This window comes from Myotis brandtii, unplaced genomic scaffold (genome assembly GCF_000412655.1).
Source record: "Myotis brandtii unplaced genomic scaffold, ASM41265v1 scaffold2814, whole genome shotgun sequence".
Lineage (NCBI taxonomy): Eukaryota > Metazoa > Chordata > Mammalia > Chiroptera > Vespertilionidae > Myotis > Myotis brandtii.
This window is the reverse complement of record NW_005360738.1, coordinates 9451-18861: the sequence shown is the minus strand read 5'-3', so window position 1 is coordinate 18861 and position 9411 is coordinate 9451. Positions and strand designations below refer to the sequence as shown.

Below are 9411 nucleotides of genomic sequence, written 5' to 3'. Positions count from 1 at the left end.
CGCAGGAGGATTAATTTGACCTGATTATTTCTGAGAACCAGCAGACAAGAGAGAATCTGGGAAGGAAGCAGAAGTTCCATTTTGTAAGGACTTTACTTTTACAAAGGAAATCTCACCAGCCACCCCCCTCCCTGTGCCTGGAACCGCACATCTCATCCCCGGGGAAAACTGGTACTTAATCTGCATCACAAAACCTGCCCTCCTCCAGGTAATCTCTCCTAATTGCCCTCCCTCAGCCCTCCCCTCCCCTCTCCTGTCTTTTGCCTTTAACTGAAGATGGTAAATGTGATGGTGGCTTAGGGCCTTTTGGGGAGTTTACTCAGTTTTCCCGAGTATCTGTCCCATAAACATTGGTAAAATGGATAAAATTCTGGTTGTTTCTCTCTGGTTAATTCGTCTTTATTACAGGGACCTCACCTAAACACTCAGAATGGTTCAGAGGAATGTATTGTCTCCTCTCCCACACAGTACACATCAAATCCGGCAACACTTGATTAGCTACAGTTGCAAAATCCCTAACTATTGGTCTGCTGCTTCCAATGGGATCAAGCCAGGGTCATCTCTCACAGGCAGATTTCTATCCTAAAGTTTGTACTCACCAGACAGCTGTCTTAATGACTTTCAAAGAAACGTTAAGTCGGGTTATGCCATTCCTCTCTTCAAAACTCACAGAATGGACATTTGGAATCATTTGCCAAACGCAGCATGGCCTGCAAAACGCCCTACACGCTCCTACAGCTCTACATGACCGACCTGTCTCTGAATTCACTTCTGACACCTGCACCCTGACCTCTGGATCTTGTTAAATATTCCATGTACGTGATGGCCTCAGGTTTTGGGAGTACCTTCTCTGCTTAGAACATCACCCAAAAGAGCAACATAATTTACTACCCGGCTTTAAATAGACCTCTGCTCAAATACAATCTAGTCAGAACGCTTCCAGAGTCATGGGAGTGGGGTGAAGAGTGCTCCCCACCCGGTCCCTGCCTGCCTGGACCCTCTCAATACCTCCTTGTTTAGACACAGGGCCTCTGCACATGTGATGATTAAGAATCTCAGGTGAAAACGTCTTGGGTTTAGAGTGGGCTCTGGGTCTAACGATTGCTGTGATCCTGCAAGAGGAGAGGACAGACACTCAGGCGAGGAGGGTGTGAGGGAGGTCTAGGCTGGAGGGATGTGTTAAGTCAAGAAACCCCGAGAACTGCTGGCCATCAAAGGCGCAAGCTCGTTTCTGGGGTATTTGTGTTCCAGCATCTGGAAGAGTCCCCTGGAGGTGCCGCCCTCAAAGGCCCTGGGATGAACCAGGCCTGGCAGCAGCGTGATTTCGGACCTCTGGCCCCGGAACTGAGGGCGTCTATTTCTCTGTAATGCCACCGAGTAGCAAATGTCACAGGCAGCCCAGTAAATAAGTGACATAAAAGCAGACACCCCAGCTCTCCTGCCACTCAGCCACGGGACCTGACTGAGTTTTCTTCACAGTCCTATTCACAACCCAAACTTTAGCTTAAAAATAAAAACACTTCTGGGGGGTCACTTGAGTGTCTCTCATTGTTATACATTGTTGCCAACATCTTTATTGTAAGAATCTGTATTGGGGTGGAAAGTAAGGTGTTTCTTGAAAATCTACCAATACATGTGGATGGGTACACATTTCTTCATGCAGTTTTTGACAATGTTTTGCTTTCAATGGGGAACTGTGACTCCGTTGCGCCGATGACTCACTTTCTAATACAAATAAAAGTGCTAAGCTCTTTACCAGAAAAGAATGGCTTAGCCTGCAGAGCACTTCACCTTCCGTCCAGAGGCACTTGAGCCCCAGGGCATGTTGCACCAATTGCTTAATTACCTGATACAAACCATTGTGTTCGTTTTACATTTGTTTTGAATGCACGGTTCGTGTTTTGTTTCTGAGGAGTTAACATACTGGCACCTCCAGTGATTCTCAGTCAAGGGGATTCTCAAGTAACTGCTCCAACATGGCAGCTGCAAGCTCTTTAGTGAAAGCGTGGGTGGCTCTGAAAAGAGCCTTTGGTTTGGATGTTGCGATGTGCTCCTCACTTGCCCTTGGCCTTGTGGTGGCTCTCGGTCTTCTTGGGCAGCAGCACGGCCTGGATGTTGGGCAGCACGCCGCCCTGCGCGATGGTCACCTTGCCCAGCAGCTTGTTGAGCTCCTCGTCGTTGCGGATGGCCAGCTGCAGGTGGCGCGGGATGATGCGCGTCTTCTTGTTGTCGCGGGCCGCGTTGCCCGCCAGCTCCAGGATCTCGGCCGTCAGGTACTCCAGCACGGCCGCCAGGTACACGGGCGCGCCCGCCCCGACGCGCTCGGCGTAGTTGCCCTTGCGGAGCAGCCGGTGCACGCGGCCCACGGGGAACTGCAGCCCGGCCCGCGAGGACCGCGTCTTGGCCTTGGCGCGCGCCTTGCCGCCCTGCTTGCCGCGTCCGGACATGATGAACAGGAAACCTCCGCTCAGACCTTGATCTGAGCTGAGTCGCCCGCAGCTGCCCTCTTTATAGTCGCGCCGGGGCGCGAACGTGAGTCTGTGCCATTGGCGGCAAGTTACAGCCCTTTCCCTTCAACCAATGGGATCCTGGTTCTGAAACACACTCGTTGTCAGTGGACAACATCGCGGTGACGTTTCCGGGACTCACCACCAGTCGGACACGCCTCTACTCACCGCCGCCTGGAAGGAGCCTGAACCGGAGGACACTCGCAGCCTCGCAGTCGCTCCTCCATTTGTTTCCCGGCTTCTTCGGCGGTTCCTCCCGACCATGCCCGAGCCCGCCAAGGCCGCGCCCGCCCCGAAGAAGGGCTCCAAGAAGGCGGTGACCAAGGCGCAGAAGAAGGACGGCAAGAAGCGCAAGCGCAGCCGCAAGGAGAGCTACTCGGTGTACGTGTACAAGGTGCTCAAGCAGGTGCACCCCGACACCGGCATCTCGTCCAAGGCCATGGGCATCATGAACTCGTTCGTCAACGACATCTTCGAGCGCATCGCGGGCGAGGCGTCGCGCCTGGCGCATTACAACAAGCGCTCGACCATCACGTCCCGCGAGATCCAGACGGCCGTGCGCCTGCTGCTGCCCGGCGAGCTGGCCAAGCACGCCGTGTCCGAGGGCACCAAGGCCGTCACCAAGTACACCAGCTCCAAGTAGACGCGCGAGCGAGCGGCCTGACTCCTGACCCAAAGGCTCTTTTCAGAGCCACCCATGTTCTCCGAGAAGGAGCTGGTGCGAAGTCGGGCAACAACCTTTGGAGAACCTGTGGATCACCAAAGACAAAAACACCTGCTTGGCTCTCAAGGGCCTGGGAGTCCGTAGCATTTAGGAATTTCCCACATTTAATAGGGCTCCCCACCATTTCTCAGGGTTCGGGAGCGACGGAGAGGAAAATGTTAAGCTCTAAGCAAACTTAAGCACGGCCGGCTCCGGACCAGGGATAAAGCCGGACTCCCGCCTGGGCCGAGGCTGCGCCGGGGTTTGAATTCGCCCGGGAGCGCGCGCCCTCGCACCGGTCTGGCCATCCAGCTGCCAGGAGGGTCCCTGCCCCGCACCCCCCGCACCTGTGGGTGGTCCCACCTGCTGCTCGCCTTTCCTTTCCTTTGCGTTGTGCCCTGTTCAGGAGTGAGACTTCCTCTTGACATTTTGGTTGGAGGGAAGCCCTTGCCCTGTTCAAGTCGTGTTTACACCGCAATTCTTAGGTACCGCAGGGGTTGAGTCCTTTCCCCGGGTCTCTCCTATGTGCCCAGGGCCACAGGACCATAAATACCTGCTTGTTTTCTCCGGTGGCTCCCTTATTGCAGGGGCCTCGGCTGAGAACTCGGCGGGTGGAGGGGAGTCACTTTTCTTCCCGGAGCCTTGATGAGCCTGGAAAGCCGGCGTGTTCTCTCCCCGCACAGCAAGGCCTTGCGCCGGGAAGGAAAGCGACTGATTCAGAAGCCGGTCTCCTTTCGGAGCAGAGCTTTGCGGCTTTAGGGAGGTGCAGGGAGAGGGACTTAAAAAAGGGAAATGCTGATACGGAAGCTCGAGTTCATTTTCTCCCTCACATCCTTCCTGTTAATAGAAGGAAAACCTGATTAAAACGAGGCACATGTCTGAGGCGAACAGCGGTAATCGGAGGGAGGGGAGGGCCCTCCGGGCACTGAGGTTCTTCAGAGGGTTCCCTCCTGGCAGGGTGAGGGCTGGTTACAGCTGATGACAGCCAGGAGCGCCTCGAACCCGGACCCGGACGGTGCAGAGAAGGCTTAAGGGGCTGCAGCCGCCGGAAGGGGTAACAAGAACCTGACCGCAGAGCCAGTCCAGGGTGCGTTCAGCCGGCCTTTCCACTACCCTTGTTTTGCTCTGACTATAAAATAAAGCCTCGGCTTGCAGGCTGGATCTTTCTGCATCTTCATCCAGGCATGGGAGATCCTCCCAGCCCCAGCTGTATTCTTTGTCTTTAATCCTTCGCCGCCCCTCCTCGGGTTCACCCTTGGCCGCGCTGGCACAGCACAGTAAGCATCTTTGTATCTAGTGTAAGAACAAGAATTCCTTGCCAGCACCTTATTTTAAATACAGTGAAAGAGTCCGTAGGGGAAAAAGTAAAGTCTTATTCAGGCCTGAAAAGAGTGGCGAGCGGCCTGGACTGATGAAGATGAAACCTGTCCTGCTGTCACCCCGGCTGGGAGAACGTACGGAGAACGCTGGCTGCAGAGTTACCCGGGGTGTCTCTCCAGGTCACCTACAGGGTTATTCTCCCCCAGTGATTATTGTTTCCTACCAAGGATGCCCCAACCCACTTTGCTGTACCCCACCATTATTGGGGGGTGCCTAATTCATAAACCGCCCATGTCTCCTGACAGCACCCAATCCTACTTGGCTCCTCCTAGGCCCCTCGGGAAACCTCAGCACACCTGAGACTGATCCGGGCCCCCCAGAGAAAAGCCACTGACAATGATAAGCAGTGAACTCACTGGAAAAAACTTGTGCTTTTAAAGACAACTCTGGAAATATTGATATGTATGTATCATAGATATAAAAATTGGAACCGGATGGGCAAACCAGGAAACTGTTATACTAACCAAGATGAGATATGTAATGGATGCTAAACATAAGAGTTCTAATTATGAGTTGGTTGAAAATAAAAGCCCCTTCAAGCAATGTTACATCAGGTAAAATTGAGGGATGTTCCGAAAAATCTGTTCTACCGAAATGCAAGAATGACCACTTCTGGAAGGACAGGGAAAGTACTCAGATCATAGTGACTGAGGATTAGTGTTGCCCAGGTAAAGGTCAGAACAAGGGGCAAATATTTTAGGAATACATCCAAGAGACTTTTGAAAGTACTTTTTAGGAGATTAACACACTAAAAACCGCTCAGTCGACGAGGGTGGGATTCGAACCCACGCGTGCAGAGCACAATGGATTAGCAGTCCATCGCCTTAACCACTCGGCCACCTCGTCTCCATAGACTAATCCTCTGGACCATGTCACTCCCAGATGGAGAGGCTCTGGGCAATGTCCGGGAGGTGGGGCCTTGGGGACAGCTTCCTTCCCTTGCATAAGCAAGGACAAATCAGCTGGGACACGATGGAAACATATGTGCAAGGCCTTCGCTCCTTCCCAGAAGATGGAAGAATGTTCTCTGATGATAATAAGATCAAATTAAAGTCAGTAACAGAAGGAAATTTGAGAGAATTAACAATCCATGAGTATAAAAGAAATCAGAAGGGAAATGTAAAAGTATTTTGGACTGAATAAAAGAACCCAAATACATCAAAATTATGGCATTTCATTAAAGCAGTACTTACACAGTATTTATATCTTTAAATACCTGCATTAGAGAAGAAAGAACTCAAATGAGTAACCTAAGCTTCTATCTTAAGAACTAGAAAAGGATAAGCAAACTAAACCCAAAGCCAGTACAAGAAAGGAAAGAATAAAGATTGGAGTACAATCAATGAAATGGAAAACAGAAAAACAATAAAGAAAGCCAATGAAATGAAGAGATGGGTCTTTTGAAAAACCAGCAAGATGAACAAAGTTTTAGTTAGACTCAACAGGAAAAGAGAGATGAGAAATCGAAGGAAACAGAGAGCATCACTACTGATCTCAAAAAAAAAAATGAAAACATCATAAAGGGATAAATAGTATGGACGTCATGCTAACAAATTAGACAACTTTGATGAAATGAAAAATTTCCCAGAGCTAGGGGCTGGGAGGAGGGGAGGCAAGGGGGAAAGGGATGGGAGCTATCTGTAATACTATCAATAATAAAAATATATTTTAAAAATTCCCAGAGGATGTAAATTATGGCAATGAACACAAGAAAAAAATAGAAAATCTGGACATTTTTTAAAATGGAGTCCGTAATTAATATTTCAAAAAAAGAAAAGCTCAAGCCCAGTGGCCTTACTAATTAAGAATTAAACATCTAAAGAGGGAATATATCAATTCTTCCAAAACTCTATGAGACAGGGGAGCAATGGGGAAGGGGTGCGCGCTCCGCTAGGCCTAGATGCTCGGGGGAGGCTCGAACTCGCAACCTCAGCATCATCGGCACTGATCTATAAGCACCGCGCGCTGAGCGACTACGCCACTGGAGAACCCGCTCCCTCTCCTGGTCACAGGTTACTCAGTCTGCGTTGGCTCGGGTGGCTGTGCCCCCGGAGCCCAGGGACCGGGTCCAGCCGTGGACCCCCTGCGCCACTCTCCCTGCCGGCACGGAGCCGCACTGCTGCCCGAACGAGGAGAGGACACTTCCAAGGCGACCGGGAGGCCCCGATGCGAGCCAGCCTCCTGGGGCTGCGCGGGTCCCGGAACCCTGTTGTCAGGGGCTCTAAGCGCCCGGGGAAACCGGAAGTTAGCGACGAGCTCGCGCACCTTCGTTATTTTTTCCCTCCGGAAGTTGAGATGCCTTCTGCTCCCAGGGGTTCAGGTTGCGACCTCTGACCCCGGGTCCGGGAGGAAGTACTGCTAGTGGCCGAGGAACCAGGGGTGGAGCGGACAGGGCCTCCCCCAGCCTCTCCCCAACGGCGGGAGGCGCCGAGTCCCCCGCGGACCCGGGAGAAGGGCCAACGGCTTGTCTGCTCTTGGGGCTCAGGTGAGGGGTCAGCAACCGGGACCGGAAGTGCTGTTGCGGGTTGGCCGCGGTCCAGACTAACCGGCGTCCCTGGGCGGGCCTGTCCCTTCCTCCCACGCCCTTCGTTTTGAATTTAAATCTCATTGGTGTAGGCTTCCCGCCAGCCCCGGAGGTCAGTCCCCCCAGAGACCGTTTAGTCCAGTGTTTCTCGTCCCTGCCTGCACGTTAGAATGACCCGGGGAGCTTTTTAAAAGAATAATAACCCACGTTTGGGAAGACATGCCAGGAGCCAGCCCCGAGGATTCTGATTCAGTCGTTAGAAGTCAGTGGTTCCTTTTTTCTTTTTCTTTTCAGATGATGGTTACATTTTATCACGGCTTGACAGTTTTAGCCAAGAAAGTAACAGCAGTGACACCCGCGGCTTGAGCAGAGTGGCTCTGCCTCCGGTTCCCGAAACCCGCCCGCCGCGGTGAGCGAGCTCGGACCTTGGGCCGAGTCAGGCCAGACAGTGAGCGCTGTTCACCCTCAGCTGGTGGCCCAGAGCAGGTGGGCGCCCTGTCAGCGGCGCCTGTGGCAAACCTTTGCCGCCGTCATGGTGCCTTGAAGCAATGACAAAAGCAGCACGAAGTAGCTGATCACAGATCATAACGATGAAATACTGACATGAAGGGAGCAGATGCTGTTGGGAAAATAGTGCCACACGCTGGCTGCCACAAGCCTTCCGTTCATAGAAGAGGCAACACGCCTGTCTTGTGCTGCGCTCTATTAGGCTTTGCAGATGTTGCGTTCTGGTGTCGCTTTCCCTCCTGCTAACACAGCATCCATTCTGCAGCCTATGTAACAAGAAGTAATTTCAAGGGGGAAAAAGTGATTTCAACTTTCAAGTCTTATTACTTAAATATTTTTGTAATCCTATAGCTGTTAGAGAGCAGGCAGCATTTTCAATCATGTGAGCAGTGTGTTTGCAAAAGAAAGAAGTTAGTTTCTAGCCCTTTAGGAAACTGAAATGTCAAATTTCATTGTATATTTTAAACTACATGTTTTGAAAAGTTTCATACATATGGGCATTGACATAATTAGATCATGAACTCCCCTGTGATCAATCAGAATCATCAACATTTTCCAGTCTCATTTCCTCTATCTTTTCACTATGTTTTTTGTGAGGTGGGAAGGTTGGGGTGGGGGAGGGAATAATTTAAAGTTAAACCTAGAGCTATCATATCATCCTAAATTCTTCAGTTTGTATGTCTTAGAGATAAGAACTTTTTATCTTATAATATTTATAAGTGCAACACCACTACCACATTCAGCAAATGGAGCAGTAATTTCTCTCTCTTTCTGTAGCAGTAATTTCTTACTATAAGAAGTTACTTGTACAAAAAGTAATTGGCAAAACTAGTATTTAAATGAAGGTTTCCTATCTCCAGTTTCTCCTTGACTCCTTTCCCAAGCCATTTTAAACAAAACAAACAAACAAAAAAACACAGTTGTATAATTTTAAGGGGCAACTTAAAGTTGATGTGGAGTAAGTGATTGTTTTTAATGTGTGGACTGAGGTTGTAAGTAAGAGAGTAGGGACCAATGTTGACAATGGAGCGTTTGCCTGTAAATATGTTTACAGTTTCCATCTGTTCCGTTTTTGACATCAGCAGAAATCAGTTTGTCCATTTGCTTTGTTTTCCTGGGTCAGTTCAAAGTTCAGGCTCCCACCAACCTAGAGATGTAAACATATTGCCTTCAAAGGTCGACTCCCTGCGCCTCCTGGCTGGGTCTGTGTGCACAGGATTGTCAAAAGCTCTCTCCACCTTGTTGAGTTATTTCTCATTTCCTGCCACGAATATTCCTTGTCTCCCCAGCCAAGGCCACTGCCCCGCTGTCCTCGTTCAGTAGCACAACTGATCAACACATGACCCCCTAGTGCTCGGCTGGCGATGCACTGCTGTTGCGCTCCAGCGTCCTAGCCAGTCCTGGGAATATGAGGGGAAAGGATATACCCAACACAAATTGCCCGTGGAGGGACACTGACCGTTCCTGGATCATTCATTCATTCATTCATTCCACAAATATTTATGCAACGCTTGCCTTGTGCCAGTAAAGTTGCAGGTGCTTAGAATTCATAGGTGAGTAGAATAGACAAAGTTAATCCTTGCCTTCCCACAGCCTACATTTAAGAAACATCTAAACAGAGGTTCTTAGCAGCCCTCTGCTTCTTGGTCTCTATTGTTATTCATTTATTTGTTAACTAGAGGCCCGGTGCACAAAAATTTGTGCACTCGGGGGGGAGGGGGGGGCCCTCAGCCCAGCCTGTGCCCTCTTGCAGTCTGGGACCCCTCGGGAGATAACGACCTGCTGGCTTA

At 50.6% G+C, this 9411-nt stretch overlaps 3 protein-coding genes and 1 non-coding gene across 11 annotated transcripts in view; 2 read left to right on the top strand and 2 right to left on the bottom strand.

Moving 5' to 3' along the window:
* Window positions 1-2048: 2048 nt before the first annotated feature.
* Window positions 2049-2489, bottom strand: LOC102242759 (histone H2A type 1). Its single transcript, XM_014541923.1, has one exon. It carries the CDS (start codon window positions 2445-2447, stop codon window positions 2055-2057), a length of 393 nt encoding a protein of 130 aa, XP_014397409.1. The 5' UTR covers window positions 2448-2489; the 3' UTR covers window positions 2049-2054.
* Window positions 2490-2683: 194 nt separating this feature from the next.
* On the top strand, window positions 2684-3205 carry LOC106723539 (histone H2B type 1-like). The gene has a single exon (XM_005868995.2). It carries the CDS (start codon window positions 2770-2772, stop codon window positions 3148-3150), a length of 381 nt encoding a protein of 126 aa, XP_005869057.1. The 5' UTR covers window positions 2684-2769; the 3' UTR covers window positions 3151-3205.
* A 2149-nt stretch (window positions 3206-5354) lies between these two features.
* TRNAS-GCU lies at window positions 5355-5436 on the bottom strand. Its single transcript has one exon. It is a non-coding gene; the product is annotated as a tRNA-Ser (tRNA).
* A 914-nt stretch (window positions 5437-6350) lies between these two features.
* Window positions 6351-9411, top strand: part of LOC102243065 — a 7476-nt gene continuing 4415 nt past the window's right edge. For 2 of the 8 annotated variants that reach the window (XM_014541914.1, XM_014541913.1), the window contains exons 1-2: window positions 6351-7075; window positions 7409-7600. The gene's annotated coding sequence lies outside the window, so the exon portion shown is untranslated. The other 6 variants (XM_014541916.1, XM_014541915.1, XM_014541911.1 and 3 more) reach the window with 5 other exon arrangements.